We start from the raw sequence: 26228 nt of genomic DNA, 5'->3' as shown, positions 1-26228 counted from the left end.
TTCTGTTTTTCTATCGATTTTGACTTGTTTTAGAGATTTATGATGCAGTATCACACAAGATAGTAGTTGGCATAAAGATTTGTGTTCTCCAGGAGGTATGTATTTGCAAAGCTAGATATAACAGAATCAAATGAGCTGCAGCTCTTTGTTTATAGCCCCTCAAGTGTTTCTGAAATGTTGTATGTGTGTCTATCACAGTGGATTCTGCCTCACTGGATGCCAGGCACAATACCACCCACTCGGACAGTAGCTCCGTGGGAGGGAAGTCTGTCATGCTCGCTATGGACAGGGCCAAGCTACAGGAAATGGTGCTAAACAATATGAGAGTCATATACTCGCCTCTGTGCCTATAGAGCGGGTCACTGCGTCATAAAGGTCATCTGTGTGGTCAACTGCTGGCAGCAAAGTTTACAGGATCTGAATCAAACACAACAGGAAGGAAATGCCATTCATTCACTTCAGTTGTCATGGTTTTAAAGGGGGAATCCAGCAAATATACACAGAGTCTTTCTATAGTAGTCTACAGCTCAGTTTGAACTAGTCTCTCCATAACTGAACAGCAAAGAGAGGTGGATTGTAGTGATAATGTAATCTACAGACAAATCCTGAAGCTGCTTCATAGACATAATGAAACAACACCTACAATATTATGACAAAAGTCACAGTGATTATACTGGGATATGGGGATATTTTTTGATTCACAGCTGTAAGCCGTGCATTCAAATACAACTCATGTAATATCTCAAACAGAAATTGATTCCCTCATATCAGTCACTAATGCAATGTCATAGAGATGCTCCCAAGCCTCCCCTGAATATAATTTTCAGTAACGCACAAATAATGCATTTTATAATACTATTTGTTCTATTCAAATTTGCTCAGTATTATTTGTAGTGTGAAGCCCGTGAGGAAAACAGCTACAATCCACTGCAAATTACATTTATCTTGCTTTATTTCAAAAGCTAACACAGTGTTTTGCCTGTTTTAGTCTCACAAATCACTACTTATTTACTTATTTACTTACTTTACTTATTTTTACACCAGTGCCAAACATATTTCCATCAATTTTAATGCACACGAATCTAGTACAGAATATAATCCATAACAAGGAATAAACAGATATTTTTTTAAGGCTATCACTGGTGTATGGGGTGTCCTGCAGGGGGCTGCAGGACTAAACTGATACCTGATATCATAAATATAAGTTATGATTTCCATTCTAGGACAGCAGTTGAGTATAAATGTAAACTAGCTTTACACTGTACAAAGCGGTGGATGAAGACAATGTAAATTCAGTTTGAGGCAGGATTTTCTCTTTAAAGTTTGCCAGTTATCTGAAGTGAGCTGGCATTCAAAAGATAGAATTAATGGATATTGGTGATAACCATCATTCAGGTGCAGAAAATCATAAGAATTAAATCCTTATCCGCAGTTTATTTTTATTACATGCACCATATAAGGTGTCGAAATTAAACCTGAGCTACTTATATACCCATATTATGGTCTTCTTTAATTCATACAGTACATTTTGTCTGTCACAATCTGATGTAGAGTTACAAATGGAAGCTTAACTTAACTTAAATAAATGTAATCAGGCTGTAAAAATTAAAAGGATGAACAATTTAATGAGAGTTTCAAGAGCAAGACCATAAATATGACTTTCCTACCGAAATTATGAATTTGTATGTTTTTATACTGTTTCTTATTTTATGCAGCTTACTCTTTTATACTCTTGAACCACAGTTGGCTTTTCTTCAGTCGCCTTTTCCTGTAATGCATGTAAATGTGGCTTTCAGAGGAAAATTAATTAGGAATCAGCTCTTTGCCTTCAAAGTCTAACGTCTCTGCGCTGCACTTTCTGTTGCTTACAAACACACGCACACACAATCTCACATGCCTGCTGGCTGTGTGGACTTTATCGTGCCTACACCAACTCAACGTTGGCATCGTCTCTGCACTCAACCCCTCAGGCTTTGAATGTGAATACATAAACTATTTTATAGAATATTAATCATCCTTCACCACTGAATGAATTGCAGGGAATTGCATTTTCTGTGTCCACCCCAGGGTAACGATAGATAGAATATGAAAGCGTTACCACCTTTGTCAAACTTAAATGGTGTAGTTATATGTGAGCACATTCTTATTTGCATGTTTACGCTTTCCTGGTGGGTTTCCTGATGTGACCTGAAGCAATGTTACCCTGTAATTTGAAAGCCCTTTTGTGTGTACATACTCAAAACTGCTTGTATAATCAGTAGCTGGTCAACATATTATACATTTTTAGCCTAACAAGAACATGATGTTTCTATCCAAAATGAGATGTTTGGCTTTAGAAAACACCTGTAAATCACTTTTAGTAATATGATTGAGGTTGTCTAAAAATAAATGTTTTTATTGTTGTTGTTTTTTATAACAGAACAAACTATGTTCTCTTCTTAAATTATACTTAAAGTCAGATTCAGAGAAAGACATTACTTAATTTAAAGTATATAAAAAATGGCCAGACACGCATATAAAATGATTTATGATTTTTAAAGCTTTTGTATTTTGTAGCCATTAAGAAGGTGGAACATTTTGTCTTTTTAATCCAGAACTGAATTTTGCAGAGACTTTTAATCATAATCAACTCGATATCCAGATTGCTCATTATCTTAATGTCTGACCTCAAACTATATTTGTCTCTCTTCCTCTACAGTCCTGTCATATCGGTTTTTCCACCTGTGTGTGTATGCTTTGCCCCAAGTGAGAGACCCATCTGTGTGTGTCCAATGAAGCCTGAACCATTACATCTCTACTGATGTGGCCCCCCACGACAGGAGCCAAGGACAGGGTGTCCCCTGAGACACATAGTCGCAGACAGCCTCTCTCACACACACACACACACATACACTAACAACAAGACATCCACCCGATTGATCTACTGACCAGCGTGCTAATCCTCAAACGTCTACCCTCTTTCTGTCAGACTCAAGCATCTCCTCCCTCACTCATCTCTCTGTCCAACCCCTCGTCTATCTCTCCTCACATCCACTCCCTTCCATCCCTTTGAAACTACCTCTGCCTCCCCTTCTCTTGCCCATAATGGGCGGGGGTAATTATGGTATTACAGGCACAATGACTGTGCAGTGGGGGCTGAGGAACCGTGACACATGCTCACGCACCACAGCCAAGTGTTGCCATCAAAATGGTTTTCTGTGACTCCACAGGAGGCCATTAAGAGGGAGAGTAGGGGACAGAGGAGGAAGGGAAAATGAGGGATGGAGTGGGCAAAAATAAGAGAAATGGAGAAGAAAGACAGCATTAGGTGGTTGTCAGAGGTGTGGAGAGTCAATTAGGGCGAAAGGAGGAGAAAAAAAGAGGAGTAAGAGTGGGTTGCTTAGATGTTTTAAAGAGTAGTAGAGAGTGAAAGACAGAAGGGAGCGTGTGAGTGCAGCCGGGATCAAAAGAAAGTGATTGAGTGGAAGGAAAAAGAGGGAGAGACCGATGCGTTTCAGACTGCGGCAAATCGACTCGGGGCAGGAGATGGAGGGAGAGGAAAAGAGGAAGAGGAAGAGCAGAAAGAGAAGGTTTCTGTCAATAAAAGCAAAAGTGAGCACTTGCGAGCCAGTGGGCCCCCTCTGACCGGCCGTGCAGTTTGTCTAGCTTAGCCTGCTGGGCAAGGCAGAGCACTTGGCATGACGAGATTTAATGCAACTTTGCAGCAGGCTGCCAATGGGAACAAGGCGGGTAGCAAGGCCGTTTATCACGCCGCCGTGGCAGAGCAAGAGGAGCCAGCCACGTGCGGAGGAGGGAGGGAGTGAGTCAGGGGAAGAAATTTCAATCACATTAACTTCTAGCTGATTCACCGACACAGACAGTAAGCATACCTTTTTCATTTTTTTTTTGGTTCAAAGAGAAAAAAAAAAATCTCTGGTCTAATCATCTTTGAAACAGATCATAATTCAAGGAGTGAACAATAACAGTGGCATTAAAGATTAAATATTAAGTGGTCAACACATTTTGTTACACCTCATTGCCTCCTTATGAGTGAATTACTTCTGCTGCTGAGCTTGCCCATTCAAATCAATATCTGTTATTGTAATCAATTGGCAGCAGATGGCTTTTGCCATAAATGGGGTTCGACTGAAACTCGAGTGCCCGGCTGTACGGTGCTTGAGCAGAGTGCATTAGGGGCCCCGTCCCAAAACAATAACATCAATTAGTGTGTATGTCCCTAAGTGTGTTTGTATCTTTGCCCCATATTATGGATGCTGCTGACTGATCGTATGACTGCCCAAAGCATTCTGTGTTCTGCCCGTCAGCCCAAAACAATCCTCTATATTCACCAATCACCAGTCCAACATGAGTCAGCTACCGCCGCCTCACAGGACTCTGATGTCATCAACACGGGCCTGGCTGTTAGGTCACACGCTAGGTGATGATCTTGTGGTCATTTGTCATCACGGTCAGGATCTGAGGGAGGGTGACAAAGCACTTGACCACAGGCAGAGATGAACAGAGATCATCACACATCATAATGTGTCAAGTAGCATGTGAGCAGGAAGTGTATAAAACCAAATCCTGGTTTATTGACTTGGTTGTACAAGGAGTTAACCAGCTTTGTGTAATTCTATAAAGCATTGATTATTCAAAGGAAGTCATGTTGAGGGTTTCTAGCTTCTAAGGGCTTTAAATTATTAACACAAGGCCAAAAATGTCCTCTATACTTTTCACAATATTTTATGTTCTTCTGTTTTTCATCTCAGATCAATTAAAAGCAGATTTTCAATTCGCACAAGGTCACACTGAAATATTTCTTCAGCATGAAAACGGCCTGAATCACCAACAGAGCAATATCTAAAGATTCTTCATCTTTATATTTTTAAGAAATACACTAATGTGTGGTATTTGTAGCTCATAACTGTAGATAGTCAAATTCTCTGACTCTGTATCGCAAAAAATAGTCATTTACACTCTTATTTTTAACACACTCCTGATTGCTATTATATGTGACACACAACCAGTCCTAGTTTTGTTGTAGCCTTGCTTTGTTGTATTGTTCTGTTTTGTACAACTTTGTTTCACTTTGAATGTGCCTTGACCTACTGTTTGATTGATAGACTGCATCTTCTTGTCATTTTGTTCTGTTTTGGTTCTTGTTTGGAAGGTGTTGTGACCCGCAGAAACATTTCATTTTCCTCTGCGCATTCATGTAAGGCTGAATGACAATGCAGTTGAATTGAACAATTTCCTGTCAGCAACTGTTGCTTTGCTTCATCACATAATCTTTCATTCTTCTATCTGGTGCCCCTCTCTTCCTCTTCTTCCTCCTCCTCTTTCTCCCCCATCTCCTGCCCGTCTCTTGTCTGAATGTGCGTTCTGGAAAAAGTCAACTCTGCTCATCTGCATGCAGAGCGCCTTGGTTCCAGCTGTGAACAGTGGATTGAAATGGAAATGCAAAGGGGAGAAAGAGCAGATTACGCTCCTCAAACGCACGCACTGCCTCCTGGCTGGCCCACCAGCTGTGAGAGAGAAAAAGGAACATGGGTGGGTGGTTGATGGGGGCTAAGAGGGAAAATGTAGGAAGCAGAGTTAGACAGCAACAAAGTGAGGAGAGAGTCAATGTGGGGGAGAAATGACGGGTAGAAAAAGTAATTTTGGGCAAAAGTAGAGGAAGTAGAGAAAGCAACCTGGTGGAATAATCTACTCTGGAAGGGCTACAAAATGGTAGAAAACTAGACCGAGGCTGTCTCAAAGGCATGAAGTGTTTTCATTCAGACACAAAGGTACCCATACACACACACACAAGCTTTAATGGACTAGACAAGACTCATGTGAATAAACTGCTCACTGGCCAGACCTTGAACTTCAGCAGCTGGTTTGAAAAGGCAGACAGACAGTAGCTAAAAGAAATGCTTAACTGTGTGTGTAACATTATTGTGCTACACAAAGCACAGAGCTACACCGTGCTTCTGATAAGCAGAGTTTGTCTGAATGATATTGGCGAAGTTAAAGGACACTAGATGCATTGTAGTGGTATTGAGGAGGGTGAAGTGTGTCTGTGAGAAATGGCAATGAGGGAAACCTTTTTTCAGCGTCATTTGAATGGTTCTAAGTCGAAAAAAAAGGAAAATGACAGGATAGGAAGATTGATAAATTTGGCTTGTTTTTATATAAGGATAGTATTTTTTCAAAATTGACTGAAATTGGATGGATCTTCTGTTTTACAGTCGAAATATTGAAATGAATTTCATTTTTACACATACTCTCCAAATGTCAGGAGGTTTGGTACATTTCTATTCATGAGATTCTTGTGTCCTCCTGGTGCTATAACTGAGTGGCGAGTATTGACCTCAGCTGGAATGGCTAGATGCGAGTAAGGGAGAGAGACTGAGGAGGAGAAAAAAAACTGTATAATGGAAAATGAAATAATGAGAAGAGAAAATGAGACAGAGAAACCAGGATAACAACTTCTCTATCAGGAGCCAGAGAAGCGTGACCCTGAGCTTTGCTGCCTGCCTGTATGCGGCAGGCCCAGAGGCTAGTGCATAATGTTAGCCTAATGTACCAAACCTCTGCCACAGCAGGAGCCGGCCACCAAATTAAATGCTCTCTCAGAAGATTAGGGACGGGTGTCGTTAGATTTTTATTGATACTACTACTCTTATCTATACACCTTATTGGTACGGTTCTTTATCAATACTCTTATCGGTTCTTTTTCATAAGTAAAGAATTACTTTTTTAAAAAATATATTAATTTAAAAAATAATAAATTCAGGAGAGGATTAGAATTGATTAATATTTTAAACATAACTAAATATGGGTTCTAGAGCAGCATCAGTAATGTTTTGCCTCAGAAAGTCTACAAAAAACTTAGAAATATCTCACTGGAAACAAATCTGAAATGTCAATAAAATAACTAATATCCCTGACATCAAAATACTGCCTGGAATTTAGAAAGAAGACAAAGTTATCTTCACTTCACCTGGTTCACTGTCTCCACTGGCCTCTCTGCTCTGCTGAGCCCCACCATCAGTCAAACCAACACAGAGCAGAGGAGAGAACAGAGAGGAGATGCTGCAGCGCGACCACAAGTTACACCAAAACATATGAAAATACCGATAAAAGAACCGACTTTAAAAAATACCCTGGGTTCTTAACATTTGAGAACCAGTTCCAAATCAGAACCGGGTTTCAGGGGGTGGGGGAGGCATCCCTACAGAAGATGAGTCCCTGTGGTTTGCCTGGATTTCCATGCAGGAAGTGAACAATTTTTATGATTGTTGTGTTCAAATGCAGCATTTGGTCTCAGCTTGTCTCTCAGCCTGAAGTCATGAATCCAGAAGGTCCCAAATGGCACCTAATCACGACTCACAAACCTGCACAACTGCAATATACTGTATCAGGAGTCATTATGTGAAATTGGAAAATATTTTTTTGCAAAATGTGCAGAAATATGCACAACCTTGCAATGTTTAAAAAAAAAAAAATCCCATTTACTCAAACAAAGCAGAGAGAAGAAGTTTGTCTCTGTTTTTCTGCTGTTTTGACGGAGGACTGCGGGTAAAGAGAAGAGGAAGCTTTGAAAGCAGCTCAGCAGTTAATGAGATTTATGCTAACACAACCTTACTGTCACACTGTTTTTGCACGCACACATTTGCGCAGGAAATGTCTGTAGGATGGAAATGTAGGATTTTCTCTCTCTTTCTCTCTCTCTCTCTCTCTCACACACACACACACACACACACACACACACACACACACACACACACACACACACACACATTGTCCTAGGTCATCTTTGGAGACATTACATAGACTTATATTCATTTCCTGGAGACTTACCCTAACCATAACCACTACTTGCCTAACCCTAACCCCCATAACCCTAACCCTAACTTTAACCACTGACCCAAAAATCTGCATTTTTACCAACTGCTTTTGTCCCCAATTGCACAAGCTGTCTCCAGTCAACTGGTCTTAAGTCTGGTGTGTGTCCCTGAAAGTGACTTAAGTCATACCCACACACACTATGCATGTACAAGCCAAGACAGGAACAGTGTACAACAGTGAACGATCGACAAGTTTATCTATATCTCTTCAGGGAAGTGAGATACACAAACAAAAGCTCATTGACAGACTGAGGGTTTCCTGAGTCCAAGGACACTTTTTTTAAATAATTGTGTGTTTTGAAAGAGTGCCATGGAGTGCCAATGAAAAATAGCAACAAATGGACAGAGACATGCAGGCAGTGAGGAAAAAAACAGGCAATAGAGAGGAAACATACGACAATAATACTGCGTAGCGAGCCTGGAAAATATACGTGGAAATGAAAATAGGTAAAAAGGAGAGAAGACAGAAGGAGAAGTAAGACAGGGAGGATGTTGAGAGAAAATAAAGGCATGTTGGAATTTCTCCAGGAGGGAGAGGAGAAGACATTAGATGGAGTCGAGGAGGTCACTGTGTGTAAGAGACACAAAAGCACAACAGCAGCATGAAACGAGTTGCGTAACTGCAGCAAGCCTGCACCACAAACACAATCACACATGTACACAGACAAACTGTAACTGTGTCATGAATGAAAGTCTATCAAATAACACATTTTACATGAACTATAGCCAATCTTGTACGATGTGGTGGCACACTGCTGAATCTGAAGCAGCCCTACAGCTTTATCTAGTTTGCCTCCGCCATGTTTTCAAAATTCAATAGTGAAACATATTAGGAAGTCACAAGATAATCACACTGAAGCTATGCACTCACAAGCTGCATGTCAGGAGGCACTGCAGTTTTGCTTTCTAGAACCAAAACTCACAAAAATTACTTTACAAGTTAATTGCTGAGAATGTGGCAATTTTGCAAAACATAAACAAACAAAAAAAAGTCCCAACAGGGAAAGAAACATGAGCATCAGACTATCATACAGGTTTTAAAAAAACCCAAAACATCATTAGAGACATTTTGAGTACCCTTAATTTGGGTTTAACCTCTTTATAGAATGGTTAAACTGGTTAAACTGTGATGGAGGTGCAGTATTTAGATCCTTTACTTAAGTAAAAGTAGCAATAGCTCAAGGTATCTATATTTTATGGCACAAATACAGAAGTATTATAAGCAAAAAGCACTCAATAGGCAGCAGCAGCAGCAGGAGTGATGCCTAAAACTACAAAAATAAGAAGCAATTTGACATAAACCAAAATTCTCCACTGAAATATTTCTTACAATTGAAGGATCTTTGTCAGACACATCAATCAAACGCAGCATTTCATCCTTCTCTGAAAATGACAGATGTCCTGATAGTTCTTAAATGTGCTCTGACCCACTCTGGGACACTTCTTAATCACATTTCCCTAATGAGATCAGCAAATCTACAGCTATTCTTTTTTTTTTTTTTACTTGCTTTCCATGTACTGCTGTTAATGTATTCAGAAAATCCATCCTAGGATTTGTCTGCATCCTTTGATTATATAAAGAAATCACCATGCAAATATTAACAAGTTTTTCCTTAAAATACCCTAAACCATTTCACTAGATTCAATGTTTGATATACGAGGTGCAGGGATTTGTGGAGCACAAGGCAAAGCATGACACAATGGCAACGCAAGAAGCTGAGGGCTTTTAATTCTGATAAGGAATGGTAAAACTGGGGGAAGGGGTAATAGGGGAATAATGGTACTAAGGGATAAAGAATGAAGGGTAATAGGGGAACAGAGATAACAGGGAGAAGGGGGAACACAAGCCTACAATAGAGAGGTTGAAAGAGAAAGATCATTAGAGCGATGAAGTGAGAGTCTGAGGGATTGTTTAGATTGGAGGAGGGAGTAGGAGGAGAAAGGGGCATGGATCAAGTGAAGAGAGAGGAAGGAATGAGGGTGAGAAGTCAAAAAGTTTTCCTGTTTAACTGAAAGTTCTATTAAAACTGGAAGCTGCATTGTGTCTGGGTCAGCCGATGTATATCTGGTGTATATCTGAGGAGGGAAACGGATGACATCTCATCGCTACGGCTTGGAAGTCTTCACGTCTTCAGGACACCAGTCAAGCAAAGGCAAATTACAGCAGACATGGCTTGTATTTCTATTATTCCATGTGTATATTTTCCATTTGATTTTATTATCTTCAAATGCTTTTTAACCGTCCAATTCTCCTCTAAACAATCTTCTCCACTGCCAACAGCCTTTAGTGAACAGTCAAGTGCTCATGTTTACAGTAAATCCAACATGACATGAAACCAAGCAAAATGCCATGGAGTGCAGTGTTAGCTCAACCTATCACTGTAAATGGAGCATGCTTAAGAGGATCTCAACTATCTCCTTCTTTAATGCACTAAAGCTTGAACATATTTCTACAGTGTAACACGGGATGGGGACTTGTAAGGGCTTTGGGTGATGAAAAATCTGGGCCGGGGAAGCTAGAATTAAAGCTAGACTGTTGGTTAAGTTCATATGTGGCTCGGTCAGTTTCTGACACCTCTGTTTGGCATTTCTTTGGGAGTTGTTTCTTTTTTTTTTCTCTTCCCTCCCACAGACACACAAAGATAGGGGGAGACAGTGAGAGATAGAGAAATGATGAAGCACAGAGCTACAAATACACACACTTCCTCCTATCTCAGTCTGTCACTGTGTCAACTATCTCTGCAGCCATTCGGTGTCACACTGGTGTCTGGCTGTCTCCCTCTGTCACTCTTTTGTTCTGTGCTGAAGAAAGCGCAGGGCCGAAACATCAAAGTATGAATGACTTGAAAGCTGTGGTCTGAATGTGTGCGCGCGCACGAGCAAGGGCACAGCATAGAAATAATATGGGCTACAGACACACACACACACACACACAAACAGAGAGAGAGAGAGAGAGAGAGAGAGAGAGAGGGGAGACACACTGTGCAATTCAGTCAGTTCGGCTGGCTTTGCAGACAGCATCTGTTCTGTGCCCTGTCATCCTCCCTTTGCACCCCACCCTCTGTGACAGGTGGAGGAGCTTCAGACTCACAAACTAAGGAGACACACACACACACACAAAACTTACAAAGGCCCAGAAGTCGCTCACACATGGTTAGTGTTTCGCTTACACACACACACACACACACGTATATACACACACCTGCTGTGGGGCAGTGCTGCAGTGCCCTGTGGTGCCAGGCAGGCTGAGCAGCACGTTGCATGTTTACACCACCTGCTCTCAGGGCAAACACAGGATGAGGGATTACAGTTGACGGCGTGCAGAAGCACAGCAACAAACATACAGAAGACAGGTGTATATAAAACCCTTTAACTATCCAGGAAGTCAGTTAGGTCAAACGTATTCTTTCTTCTACAAACAAACACACACATAAAAAAAAAAACACCGATCCCATCCATCAATCAGCTTTCACACATCCACTGGGACAGATAAGTGTGTAGAACAGGCCTCTTGAGGCTAAGGAGTTCTCACACAAATTTGTTAGGCAGAGGCTCAGCTCTCTACTAAAACAACCCTGACCTTTTGCCCTCACACTAATTACTATAAACACACTCTTGCAGGATAGGGCTGACCCCCGCCACACAGCATCAACACACTGTACATGGCCTCTACACCACATCTACTGTGCTGATTTAACCACTGGCTTGTATAAGAAGACTTTACAAATACATTGGCAAGGACAGACAAGACAAACAAACCTGGATTGAGATTGTCTATAAAAACTGAAGGGAAAAGAAAGATTGTGCTTTTGATAAGAAACCGATATGATTTATGAGAAAAGCATTGTGTTGTGTGACAGGAAGGGCAGATGTTATTATCTTGGTTCACCCAGCAGCGTATACGACAGGGTCTGTGTCGGCCTTCCCAAGAAACTTCAGTTAATTCGAGATGTTGGAGACTGGGAATGTTGGGAAACTTTCTGAGGTATGTCTTGTCTTCTGAGGAAAACATGCCACAGGGCATGAAGCTGTGGGTTGACAGAGTGTGTGTGTGTGTGTGTGTGTGTGTTTGTGTAGGAGCTATCCTGATAGAGGTTCTATTTTAGAGAGCCTTGTGCAGTGGAGACATTTCTTAGTTATCTGCTGTTTCCAGCCCTGAGGAGGTGAGAGGCAGGTCTGCATCCATTCTCGGTGTGATCAAGCTGCGCTGCCAGAGAATTGGGAGAGTGGGTAGGTGCAGCCACCTCCACACACACACACACACTATAGGCATGACAAACCACTTAGATGTGCATTTGTTAAAGTGGTAATTGTTCCACAGCAGTAATTGCTATAGTGAAGGCTGCTGATAATTACACTGCACACAATGACAAACAAGTTGAATGGCTGGAGCTGAAATTGCCTTGGAAAAAAAAAAAAGACACATTATCACCGAATATGCATGCACACATATGTGAACATGCACAGACGCAGCCAACAGTAGCAAGTGAACAAACATGGCAGATCTCCTCTGGTGGATTCCACACATTTCTCTCTACCTCTCAAGGACATGTTTATTCTTCTCTCCCTTCCAAATTACAGGGTAGAAGAAAAACAGGGATCATGGAGAGGAGAAATGGGGAGGGAGAAAAGGATGGGCCAGAGGAGGGAGAGGATGGGTTCAGGTGTTCAGGAACAGCTGGTCTGCAAATGAAAAAAAAGGGGGAGTGGGCGGACAGAGGACAGGGAGATGGAGGGGATGGGTGAGAGAGAATGAGAGGGGTGTATAAAAAGACTGGAGATTAATATTTCCGAAGAGATGTGCAGAACAATTGATGGAGACCGTTAATGATGATTGACATAAAAATGTCAGCCATATGCACGGTTGGATGAGGAAGCACATGCTGCATTTTATGCACTGCACTGTATACACACAGATACAGTGGATGACAGACTGGCAAACACAAGCAGGCTCACTGTCCAGGGATCTGCGACACACAGTATCTTGCAAACACAGGAGCCAGAGAATAAGCTTGCTCACACACACACACTGAGCACAGCAGGTTGTGTACAACAGCTCGGCTCTGTCAGCAAACAATGCCTTCTGGTTGTGGTCCTTCAAATCTGGACACGAATAGATTTAACAATATAAAAAGCAATCTGTATCATCTCAAAGGGGACACAGATACATGAACACTGCAGTGCACTTTTTCCTCCCTTCTCATTTAGTTGTGCTTGTAGTTTTGCTGCCTTGAGGCTAGCCAAGGAATGAAGAAAGCTGGCACATGAGCCTCCACCGGCCCAAATTGAAAATAGAGAACGAAAATAGAGATTGGATGTTTTACAGTCGATTGGCCCAGGGCATTATATTTCTCTGTGGAAAGCTCCTGAAGCTGTTATAATGAACACATTTTGAGAGGTGCTAGAGTGAGAGAGATAGAGATAAGTATTAGGAACTAATAAAATTAAGTGACCCTTGAAACAGTTTATCTGCACCTCAAATTTTACATGAAAAATGTTTTTTTTTTTTAAACATTGCCTCATATATAGTAATATAGACCGTTGGAAACAGGCTCGTGATATTATATCAGAAAGCGCTACTGGTTTTGATACCTGTGAAGGCATCCACCCATAAGCCAATTTGTAAGCATGACATTCTGTAGGCTTTGGCACCCTCTGCAGGAATTCAGAAGCACCACCAAATTAATTCACTCAAGTGCTCTCGGTGATTAAGCTCTGTGCGACTGAATTTTCAAGTGCATCTCCTTAGAAATGTTCAAGGACTTATATGAACTCACTCAAACTGAAAACTAAATTTAAGATGTATACCTTTTTACAGAAGACTCACCAGATTCAAGCATTAAGTCACACCTACTATTAAGGATGCTTTAACAAGACACATTAGGCACACCTGCAGTAGCATTACAGGCCTACTTGGATGAAGCTGTAACCCATTGCCCACACACAAATTGCACAGCTACTGAGTTAATTTCTTGTTTAACTGTTGCCCAAATGTTCATATTACCCTCTCAGTGATAGTATAAAACCATAGGGGATGTTTGATCTGTGCCATTAACATTTCAAGCTTGTCTTAGAACATGTTGTAGGCTGTAGAAGTCTCTAGGTGGCACTGTGGCCCTGAATGAAAAGACTAAATCATGACATCACCCCTTACCAATCTATTGAACTGTCAATTTGCGATGCTCATGAAAATGTAATCGTCTGCCTTTGTTAACTGGACAATTTTCCTCAGTTGTTCAATCTGTGCAAACTACATCTGATACATGAACATGGAGGCAGGAACAAGGGATTAATATGGAAGCACGAGCGGTATTGTGGTGGTGGAAAGCTTTTGGCCACTGTTGGAACAGCTCCCAGGAAGCCTTATCAAACTGCACCCTGTAGTGAGCTTTTGCTGTTTAGAGGATTTGAGGATCTGAAAATACAACTAATGGTCATTTGCTGCCATTAAGACTAAATGACATTTAAACTGGGGAGCCAGAAATCAGTGAGGAATGATTTTATGCAGCAGCTTGTTTTTTTCTAGCAAGCTGAGTTTCTAAAGTTTATACTTTACAAAACAAAAACAGCTTATCGGTTCAACTATCTCACATTCACTTTTATCTCCCTTGGTAATCAATTTGGCTCAACTTGAACAAGGCCAATGAAACATGAGGCAAAACCATTCAAGCAATTTCTTTAGACAAGGTGAGCTGAATACATCAAAATACTTAACAGACCACTGGTCTCGTCGGGTTCACCTTGATCGTTCACTTAAGTTAAAATAAAGAAAGGAACACAGCGTTTGACTTTCTCCAAAAAAGATTTATTAAACAGTTTTCTTGTTTGCAGCTGCAACCTGTAAGAAAACAAAAAACACAAGACAAATCATCAGGCAAGTCCTGCAGCAGAGATGGTGGTTGTAGTGCATTTTAAAAACTTGTGTTGTCTTCAAATTAAAATCCATTTTCCTGCTGGGAGAAATGATATTTAAATGGTTTTATTCAACTGTGGTCAAATGAGACTTCCCCACTGCTTAATATTCTATTGGTTTACCATTTACTTGCAGATTTCTCCCCAAATTATGGCAAACTGCAATATTGTGTTTCAAAAAGAAATGTATAACGTAAGGGAGTAAGATATCAAAATGCAATTTCATGGTGACTTCAGAGAGAACAGTTTGGAAGAAAAACGGTTTTCTGTGTTCTAATTGCTGCCAAAACGCCATCTACAGTGTACTGAAAGTACATGGCAGAAATCTTGCTTGCAAGGGAAAAAGCATCGATCTCTTAAAAAGCCATCAGAAACTACAACACACAAGGGGGATTCATGAGGAGTTAGGGGAGCCGCACCAACATGCTTCCTGCCAGTTTTGTGCAGCAGGCAGGCGGGGCCGGGACCAGGTCTGCTCATCTGCATACTGCTCATTAGCATGGGTAAACAAGGAGAAAACTGGTGCCATACGGCGGACTTGCCAAGCATGAAATTCCCTCCTCATGTTTACCCCTTTTACCCTTGGATTATAACAACGCTGCTGCCTCTCTCCTGATTTTTGACAAGGCCCAACTGCGATTTATTTTTTAGTGAAGGTGAACAAACAATTCCAGTAGTGCGCCACACAAGATGCATAACTCACTTGGCTGACAGAGGAAAATTTGCCCAAGGACAAGTACTTTAAAAAGCCTTGCATGCTGAAATGACACTGGGACCATGTACTCTCTCAAAAGACAAAGGGATGATATTTCTATGATCACGCACTCTCAAGGCACCTCAAGTGCACCTGACTGTCACATGAAGTGGAAGTGTGTGTGATACACAGTCACTGAATATAGCCATGGCCTGACCAGCATGAGGTTGCAATGACATTCATTCAACAGCTGGGGAGCATTTAAATTCTAGCAGTGGGTTAGACTAGGCTGTAGCATATACTACAGCTGTTCAGTAAAATGGTTACCATATCAAGTGGTGGGCAATCCATCTTTCCATTGAGACAATAGGAAACATTCCTCAGCCAGCAGGGATGTTTGTGGGTCTTTACTAAACCACAGACTTCAGCTGCTCGTAGGAAATACTCTTATTGCAACTGTTGTTTGTCTACATTAAAAGGTCCAGTGTGTAAGATTTAATGGCATCTAGCAGTGAGGTTGCACATTGCAACCAAATGATTAGTGTGGAGGAGGACACAAAAAACTCAAAAGGCCCTCTCTAGATCCCGTGTTTGTCCATTCTGGGCTACTGTGAAAACATTTTGGTGCAACATGGTGGCCTCCACGGAAGGGGACATGCTCCCTCTGTGGATATAAAGGGCTCATTCTAAAAAGGTAACAAAAACAATTCTTATTTTCATTTTTATTTAAGCACTAATTTAAAAAATACTTATACACTTATTACTTATACTTATTATATTCCATTTCTTCCAAGTCTATTCCGTTAGATGCCACTAAATCTAACGCACTGGACCTTTAACAAGAGGCCATAACCAGATTATGACTTGGCTTAGTGTGGTTTGTTTTTGTTTGACTCTTGACTCTGCACATGGGGCACAGGTTAGAATGCAAAGCAGCAAGTTAAAAATGGCAGCAGGAAAATTGTGAGGCAAGATGAAGGTGTTTCTGGTGGGGACATCAAATCAGTTTGTTACAAACATTATCACTATTACTATTGTGCATGATAAGGTATAGAGCTATTGTACAGCACTAGCACTTATCAGCAAATAGATTTGTCTTCTTCGACATATCGCAGCAAACACTCACTCAGGATCACATTGCCCTTGTGTATAAACATGTCTGTTAAAACCCATTTCTCCCCCCTATTGTTGTCCATCAGATCTAATTATTTCTGTTTGTCTGGTATGGCCTCTTGTGCACCACAGGCCATGAGTGCATGTTGTTATAATTGACAAGTTTTGGCACACTACAGACCAAAGTGTTAGTAACTGATTTATAACCACTCTATTCAGTACACCACATCAGCTGATCCTCTTAAGGTGCTGTGTGTAGAATTTAGTACCATCTAACTGAATGGACTTGGCAGAAATGGAATATAATATTCCTAAGTATGTTTTCATATGATCATCAGAATCATTGTCCTCTTCCATGGAGCCCACCATGTTGCACCCGTGTTTCTACAGTAGCCCAGAATGGACAAACCAAATGCTGGCTCTAGAGAGGGCCTTTCGTGAGTTTCACAGCCACCATAGGTTCTCCTACTCGCTTGGAAGGGGATGGGTATTCAGTTGGTTGCAATGTGCAACCTCACTGCTAGATGCCACTAAATCCTACACACTGGTCCTTTAACAGTACTAGGTACTTTGATCTTTTGGTGTAAATTCTACTCTACTACTGGGATGCATGTCCCAAGTATTAAACAACTAATCCACTCAAGTCATTGGGAGTCATGTAATTATGTATGCTTTGCTTGACTACTCAAATCCATGTATTCAAATAATCATTTACGTGTCTATGTAAGATACTAAAAGACAAATGAATCAAGATTAGTTTCTCACCTGGCCAGCAATTCTGTCCAGGTCTCTGGTTCCCTGGGCGGTTAGTCTACGACCACTGAAGGGGAATAGAGAACAGCAAAAATTAGGAAAAACAAACATAATAGAACACATCAACCAATATAACTTAGTCAAAAATCAATACAGCAAAAGCTTAAGTCTTTGATAACTACTTTATGCCACATTGACCACAATATCAGTCAGGGGAAGCCTGATCAATTCTAAATCTTAACACGTTGGCAAAAATCACTCATTATCAACCCTGAAACAAATGCCAATTCAAAATGGAATTTCCTTTTCCTGCACAATTGAACCAAATAAAAATTGAGCCAATCAATTAGACCTCTTGTTAGAGTGATTACATCTTTACCGCAGTGATTCAGTGCAAAGTTCTAGCTTATGCACTTATTGTTTCAGTTATTCTGCATCACAACAGCTCCAGTTCACATCATGATTATGCACAGATGAACATGCAGGGAGGAAATTGACTGTGTGACTCAGTATTGCAAAAATGTGTGTGTGTGAAGAGGGGTGTTAACTCCTCAGTGCCCACAGCACCCCCAAAACACACAACACCACATCATGCATATGCCAACTTGTACACAGTCAGACTTGAATGAATGTACGAGAATAATACATTAAAAAAAAAAAGACACTTCAGTGTTTCTGACAGAATCAGATTCTATTCGTGGTGATGGCTGACCAGAGGGGAGTCTGTCGGGTTGAGTTTGTTGATTTTTTTTTTTTTTTTTTTTTTACAATTTTTAAAATGTGCCTATGTAGAAATTAATGGGATACTGTTATGATTTTAGGATGTAATTATTAAAAATGCTGCAGTACAACATGGAAAATCAGAGATACTTAGAGACTCACGATACAAGAATATGCTGAGGTTTGCTGATAACTGCTGCTAACAATTTGATTTGATTAGTTTACAGAATTTTGAAGATTGGAATTTATGGTTTTGCTTTGCTATGTGATTATTAAAAATGCTGTGGTGAATGAATAAGAAAGTAATGACAGATTTATGTATTTCAACAAAGGAAATGAAAAACAGAAACTTTCCTTTGGCCATTTTAGCATAGATTTCTGAGTTTACGAGGTGCACTTGAATGCACCATGAAGTCCCTTGTTTTTACGGTCTATGGCCGGCGCTTTACAAAGCAATGTAGACGCACAATTGATCTGCAAGTTTTCAAGTGAAGACAGCACAACCGTGCCTCTCAAGTGTAGATGGTGTGACGTGACTGCAGGGTAAAAACTCAAAGAGCTCAGAGGAGGGTGTTTGTGAGCAGTGGGGGGAGAACGAGTCATGGTGCAGGTGCATCCGCGTCTGTTTGGGAGTATATCAGAAAGAGTGCGAGAGCGGGGTGCACAGCTCCAAAATAGAAAATTTGTGGTGGGCAAATTTTTATTGTGGCAGGCCACCACAAATAAATTAATATATAGAAAACACTGCAGTGTAAAGTTCACTTGTGTTCAAACAAGTTACTTTCGGAAATCAATTAACCATTTCTTGCTTTACAATGTAAGATTCATACAAGATCTAGTTCCTGCTTTACAATGTAAGATTTATGCAAGATCTAGTGGACACAATAGATAAAGACACTCACCCATTGGGGTCCTTCTCAATCATCTTGAGCAGCTCGAGGGCCTGCAGCACCTTACGGGCCACGTTCTTGGATCCAACACTATAGTGGGCAGGGCACACACCGTTCCTCTGGCGACTTCCATAGATTTTGGTCATGGAGCCAACACCAGCACCTCCACGGAGGTACAGATGGCGGACTGTGGATGCTTGAGGAGCAGAAGAGATGAATGTGTTATCATGCAGTGACAGTAGCAATGCGTTGCCTTGAGGAATTAGCTTAATAATTAGCTTATTTTGCTTTTCAAGCACTTCTTAAAGTCTGAATACAAGAATATTGTGGGAATAATGGCCCTTTGCCAACAGAACCATTTACTTTAAAAACTGAAAAGTGTCCAAAGTTATCACAGGCTCAACATTAACCATTTTCAGCATCTCAATCTCTCCATGGAAACAAATGAAACAGGGCTCTACAGTGCTTGTTTTTCCACTCATATTTGCCCCTAAAAATAGGTATGTACGAACCAGAAAAATATATTTTTTTCAAGCACAATGTACAAGATTACAAGCTAAAATGATCTTGTTTCCCCTCTGCTGCTTATCGTTCAAAAACTAGTAATAGTTAGATAATGTACGTTTATTGATACATTAGTTTCAAAGAAAAGAAATGCCACCACGTATAAATATCAGCACCTAACTGTATCCTCACTTTGTTCCTCTCACACAGAGCTGCCGGTAGCGTTAGCAAGTCTGATTAAGAGATGGCAGAGAGGTGACATTGTGCTAAAAAACCCAAAGATGTATTCCTTTTCTGTTACAAGATATATTTTTTCCTTTACAAGATATTCAGGGCTGATGACTGTAACAGTAACATAATGAACAGCAGGGCTGCGGCTACGTACTGACACTCCCCTTCAAACATACATCAGACAGCCTCTTAGTGCTGAGCTGCTAACATGAGCTCAGCTAAAACACAGGTACCACAGAAACTTTTACAAAGGGCCATCAATGTGCTTCTAGTGACTGTCAAAGCTCCAGTGGATTCTGTGTTTCCAGTATGGTCACAGAGTCTGAAAGCAGCTGCTCATGGCTGGTTGCTTTGCTTGAACTTCTTTGCTGTCACCTACAACTGCTGTTCATCTGACTGTCACCAGTTTGTTCAGCGCCTCCATCAGGAGGACGACAGTAATGGCGCTCTGGTAGTGGTGAGCCAAAGTAGCTGAATCAATTCAGTTACTGTTGATCATCTAAATCAATTAACTGACTAATCTTAGCAGCTCTAGTTTAAAACATGCAATGAGGACTGGTCCTGGTTAATGAAATAACTTCTTGACTGTGGTCCAACACAAAAAGGTGAATCAGTTCCTGTTCTCTCATTGATACTCGCCTTGGAGAAATGGTGTTCTCTCAGAATACAGATCTTGCATCAGACTGCCCTCCGTGTATTTAAATTTAAGTCTGTTTGACAGAGACCTGAGCACACCCTCCCACACACAGCACAGCAGAAACAACAGCAGGTGGTAGCTGACAATGAGCTAAAGACAAAGACATAATGACTCAGTGTTAAAGATAAACTGCAGAGAAGTTGGCCCATTACCGAGTTAAACTGTGTTACTTGAACATTTTTCACTGTGCTCCTAAATTCTCATTTAGGGACACACGTACTCCTCGGGAAAAACTTCACTGTAGAGCCCTGAAAAATTCCTCTTTCTAAACAATGACTAAATGAAGTTTACAAAGAATGTAGAACATAGCCATCAGTCTCCATCACTCAAGCTGACAATTTCTAGAGATTGCAGGAGGCTTCTATAAGCAAACTCACAACAGGGTTTCCTGCTGACATTTATGCAACCACTTAAGCCCACACTCAATATGCATCACCTTATACCAACATGAGGAGTCTACAAACTTTGATAAAATATAGCCTTTTATAAATATACAGTAAAACCTATAATAAAATATAGCAAGAGAAATTTGTGGAGAAAAAAGGGGGTAGTTAGTGCTGCTAACAGCTGCTTCTAACAACAGCAGGTGACAAATTACATGGCTCCCACAGATAAATACTTACCTTAATCAAATTGAGAACATTTAAAAAAAAAACAAAACAACCGCTAGTTCTTTCTTGTCTCAACCGTGACCAGTGGAAACCCAGAACAAACAAATATTTGGACTTACCAGCTCTGATGTAGAACCAGTTTTCATCACTGGGAGCCAACTCCTTGTGCTTGCCCAGTTTGACAAGGTCCACCCAGTCAGGCACCTTCAGCTTTCCTGACCTGGAGACAAGAGAGAAGTGTCAGAATTAAAACAACAGGACCCCATATAATTGTATTTGCATATACCATTAGTTTATGCAATATTGAGCCATTTATTCTCACTGCATTTAAAAAGGATGGTTTCACAATTTTTCGAAGGTGTCTTAAAACAGTCAGGTGTCCCAATGAACTGATACTGAAAGATCCCTTCATAGTGCACTTGGTGCGATAATCCACAATCCTGTGCAAAAATGCATTTCAAGTTTATCTGAAGCTAACATGAAGCTTCAGCCATCCAAATTTGTCAAATCAAGTAGATATCTTTCAATGTTAGTCTTTTGTGCCCCTTTGTCCCCCTTATTGTAACTATACTTTTTATTACTATTTGTTTCACTGCAGCTCAATAGGGAAACACTGTCTCATGAAACAAAGGGGGGATTTTATGCTGAAAAGACTGTAAATGTGGCAGATATCCACTTGATATAATGAACGCAGACTACTGAAACCTCATATAAGCTTCGGATTAACTTTTAAATGCACATTTTTGCACAACCACTGTGGATTTTGCCCCCCATCATTTACACTGAAAGCACATTTTAAAGGAGATCTTTTACTAACCAGTATGAACAGGAGGAATGATTACAGCGAGGAAAACCTCTTTCAGTGTTCATATAGGTACCTGACTCATTTTAAAACATACTCCATCTATACCATCTCTCATGACCGTATCATTGACTGAAATGCCAATAATCAGACATTTATGGAAAAACATAATACTCACTTCTTCAGGAAGGCTGCCAGGGCACTGACAAACTCCTGCTGGTTGACGTCTTTCACTGTGACACCAGGCATCTAATAACGATAAAAATTATACAAACGTTACACTCAACACACATATTGATATACACTGAGAACAGTGATAGTTGCCACTCATAATTACGACTTTAAATAACATGAGAACAAAGTTGTTCAGCATCTGTAGAGTTATGGTAAGCTAACGTATCAGAAGGAACACGAGTTGATGCACAGCATCAGTTGCGTCGGGGTTCACAATCACTAATAATTCGATCTGAATGCGAGTAACGTGCTCATCTCAACGCGTTGTGATAAACCTACTCGCACCGAAACATGTATTTAACAATTCAAGCAGCAAGCAAACATTTTAGGGCTGATACATGTGTGACGGTTCCCAACTACATGCTTTCTACCGGCATTAGCTTTGCTTGTAGCGCGTCCGCAACTACCTACGCGTTATTAGCTGAATACCCATGACCGTTTCAGAATATGCACCCTTCGATCGTGAACTTTTATCATTTAAAAAACGAACATTGGGCGACACCACAATACCTATCAACAATGGGATTTGACCAAATGCAACGTGACATCATTATTTAGTAATGAATATAAACTATATTAGCACAGCTAGCTATCGGCTAGCAGGCCCCAGCGAGGTAACGTTAGCATGGGGACACACGTTACTATCATTCAAGTAAAAACCTTTCGAAATTATTAAAAACGCGTCTAGTTTCCTCACACAGGGCTTAACCGCTTTATTAAACAATATGTTATAGCCTACGTGACCACGTTTTGGTGATATTTGGAAAACATTTGAATCAATTTAGTGTAATTTAACCGGGGAAGGAGATGTAGCGCTTTACCTTGCTTGTGGACAGCGACGGGAAGAGAGTGAAACGGGGTTTCCAACTCATGTTAAAACGGGCAGATCTCGTTCTATTACGCGAGATCGGAGCGTTGTTTTTTCCATCGCTGCAGCTCACCGCAGTCAACTGACCACATTGTACAGCTGCAAAAACGCGGAGAAGATTTGGGTTTGACCCCTATTGTTCCTGTCTTCAAGAGCATGAAACTATTGACCATCTCTTCTATTCATGTTCAGTCATATTACAGTTTTGGCAGAACCTGAATAATTAATAGGTATTATAATGGTCATACCATTTGACGCACGGCAAATTCTAAAAGCCTCTACAAATCAAGAAATATCTGATATGGTCAATATCATCATAATTATGGGTAAATATCACATTAATTCATGTAAATATGAAAGCCAAAAATAATTGTCAAACTATGTCACAGTTTCTGGTGTTTTGATCAAGACGGAATGTTTTTATTTATTTATTTATGAACTCTGTCACCACATCTGTGTGATTTGTTGATAGGGTCTCAATATATAAATGATTTATGGTACAATGGGCATGTTTAAATATGTACTGAGATCTAATTGAAAATTGTTACATTGACTGTTGGAATCTAATGATACTTTTCCTTATTTTTATTTGTTTATTGTCAGTGTAGCTTTGCTGTTTTAGATCTGCTTTTTTTCTTTTCTTTTTTTCTGAGGAACGCATAATCAGTATTCCTACAAGAAATTGTACATATAATATAATATTCTAAATAAAGTTTTTTTTAAAAAATGGCCACATTATAATCGTGATAGAGGATCAAGAGCAACAGATCAACTTTGCTGGCAGTTGTTTCAGTATTTGCGTCTCCCTGTCAGCCAAAATTTACTTTATTAACACCTTTGAAGATCAAATATGGATTGTTTGTTGTTTATTGTTTATTTGGATCTCTATTAGTTGTTACCAAGGCATCAGTTACACAATGTACACACATGCTTTCACATACATGCACCCCAATTAAAACAGTATAAACATTACAAAAAACAAATATAGTTTCACCAAAACCATGTAAAACTCTACACATCTCTCTCTATATTTATACATATGCACACACACACACACACACACACACACACACACACACACACACACACACACACACACACACACACACATACACCATTTTGCTGAACTTTACCCAAGAATAACCTCTTTAGTTGCTTTTAAACTTGTTGCTAAGTAATAAAGTATGGCAAACTATTCCAATGAGAAATGGCTTTATACATAACAGTTTCTTTCATTGCATTGGTTCTAGGTTGAGGAACTGTGACCTGACCCCTCCTCACCTGTCTTGTTCATGGACAAATCTGTTCTGAGAAAAATGTTATTCTTGACTATAGGCAGTAGGGTTGTTTTAAAACACACATATTCCTTAATAAAATTAGAAGATAGCATTGGTGAATATGCACAAGTCTCTTAAAAATGAAGGAGGGAAAAAAAGAGATTATTTAGATAGATTCTGGTGCTACAAGCAATGTGCCTTTAAACTGAGGGCACATAGAAAGGATGCATTTATTTTCATAATGCTGATTCATTATGATTCTACTTGTGTAGGCTGATCTGTTTTCACCCTGCCCCCCTCAGGGTCTCATCTTCCACAACTAAACAACAGATGTTCTGTAGCCATAGCTTATTTAAAATTGCAGCAGGCTAAAGTTACTTTGTTAATCAAGGCTATTTTCTTGATTTGTTTTGTGGTTATGTTTTTCATGAAATGGAGCCCCCTCAATTGGGCCCCTGCCTGGAGCTTGGCCCTTTAGGCAGACAATGTGAGAATGATTTGTACACACATTGATATGCTTGGGTGATTTTTTGGAAATAAAGGCACATTCCAGACAATAACTGTCAGTCCTACAGTTCAATGAAGCTCATTTGCATATAAAAACTAAAGTAAACATTTTGAGCACACAAAACTCAGTTTTTCAGTAGAGAAGCTGCAGGCTTGGTTGTCAGTTTGAGCTTTATATGATTTCTCCCTTTAATGTATTATTGAACGAACTGTGTAAGATCACATGTACATGGATAATGTGAACTATTTAGCCTAAAGGTAGCCTATATTCTTTATTGAGGGCATGCACATTCTCTCTGTGTAGGTATCCTAGCAATATAGATAAGTACACTGTACGCTGGTGCGGTACTTATTTACTTTCACAGAGCAAGGCTTTTAGATAGGAGTGTGTAAAATTTCTTTGATATCCCGTTCCATCAAAAAAAAAAAGCGCACCTCCTTCAAAGTTAAGGGCTAGCTCTCATTTTTCTGTTTTTATCTCAAATTAAGAGTAAAACTGTATCAAAGAAAATCTGAGTGAGAAAGGTTTCTGCCATAAGATTGGAGAATAAACCATACTTCTCTACAAGTGTGTGTGTCGATGCTCATATACAGTATGTGCGCGTGTGTGTGTGTGTGTGTGCGCCTTATTTATACATTTCTCTGGCTGATAGAGGTGGTGTTGCCCTTTGTACATCTCAGATGGAAAGGGCAGCCATGATCCAACATTGACACAATTGATATGTTTGCTGAGACAGGAGAGAGCGATAGAAGGCAGGTGGATAAGCAAAGGTTTATCAATCAGGTTTACTCTGTCAGTAGGGGCACACAGTGAAGAGTGAGAGGTGAGTGGTAGATAGATAGAGATCCTGGAGGGAAATAAAAAGGCAGCCAAGTCATAGAGAATAGATTATAGAGCTTTGTATAAACTATCTGTATCATCGCTGGTCTTCACAACAGGTAAATGTCACTTTTTATCCTAATTTACTTCTTTGACATAATATCAACATCCAGATGATGACTTTTCAACCCTCAAAAAAGCTCTGACCATGCTGAAAGGCTTGGCCGTATAGCTTGAATGATGTTTCAAAGAGCTTAATTGATTAATTAAGGCAATTAATTACACTGGGAGTGACCAGCCACCATTTTGAATTGAAAACTCACAGAAGGTGGATTAAACTCCATTACTTACCTCAGTAAATCAATTTTGAGAAGGGCCTTCAAGGGGTGAGACAGGAGACAACTGTGTAAAGTGATTATGAAGCGGTATAAAGAGGTTATTTCAGCCAGTCGTGATTATTATGGAAAAGTGACGAATAACACCAAATGTTCTGAAAAGGTCAAACTAATTACGTGGAATGGACAGGTGGCATATTGCAGCTGCAAATCTGCTATTTCAATATTCATTCACTCCGCTTTATGTGAGACTATTGCTTGAAAATGCTCTAAAATTAGCTGCCAATCATTTCTGAATGCATTTTCTGGAAATTATTCATCATGGGAATGTGCACTTGTGTGATTGAGTGTTGATGTATTTACGTGTAAATGTCTAGGCCTGTTTG

The 26228-nt window shown here is 40.2% G+C and overlaps 1 protein-coding gene across 1 annotated transcript; it reads right to left on the bottom strand.

The window, feature by feature from the left end:
* Positions 1 to 14657: 14657 nt before the first annotated feature.
* rps19 (ribosomal protein S19) lies at positions 14658 to 22939 on the bottom strand. The gene is made up of 6 exons (XM_067600981.1): positions 22857 to 22939; positions 21980 to 22050; positions 21119 to 21219; positions 18969 to 19152; positions 17359 to 17413; positions 14658 to 14712 (listed from the first exon to the last, which is right to left on the bottom strand). Exons 1-6 carry the CDS (start codon positions 22905 to 22907, stop codon positions 14683 to 14685), a joined length of 492 nt encoding a protein of 163 aa, XP_067457082.1. The 5' UTR covers positions 22908 to 22939; the 3' UTR covers positions 14658 to 14682.
* Between the last annotated feature and the right edge of the window lie 3289 nt (positions 22940 to 26228).

This window comes from Thunnus thynnus, chromosome 10 (assembly GCF_963924715.1).
Source record: "Thunnus thynnus chromosome 10, fThuThy2.1, whole genome shotgun sequence".
Taxonomy (NCBI): domain Eukaryota; kingdom Metazoa; phylum Chordata; class Actinopteri; order Scombriformes; family Scombridae; genus Thunnus; species Thunnus thynnus.
The sequence above is the reverse complement of the archived record's forward strand: the minus strand, read 5'-3'. Positions and strand labels throughout refer to the sequence as shown.

Excerpts from the sequence above, each read along its gene's own strand:
- rps19 (XM_067600981.1), bottom strand. The coding sequence starts at position 22,907 with ATGAGTTGGAAACCCCGTTTCACTCTCTTCCCGTCGCTGTCCACAAGC. Across the intron at positions 22,051-22,856 it reads CGTCGCTGTCCACAAGCAAG|ATGCCTGGTGTCACAGTGAA; the intron begins GTAAAGCGCTAC and ends TATCGTTATTAG. Across the intron at positions 19,153-21,118 it reads CTGGTTCTACATCAGAGCTG|CATCCACAGTCCGCCATCTG; the intron begins GTAAGTCCAAAT and ends CTGCTCCTCAAG.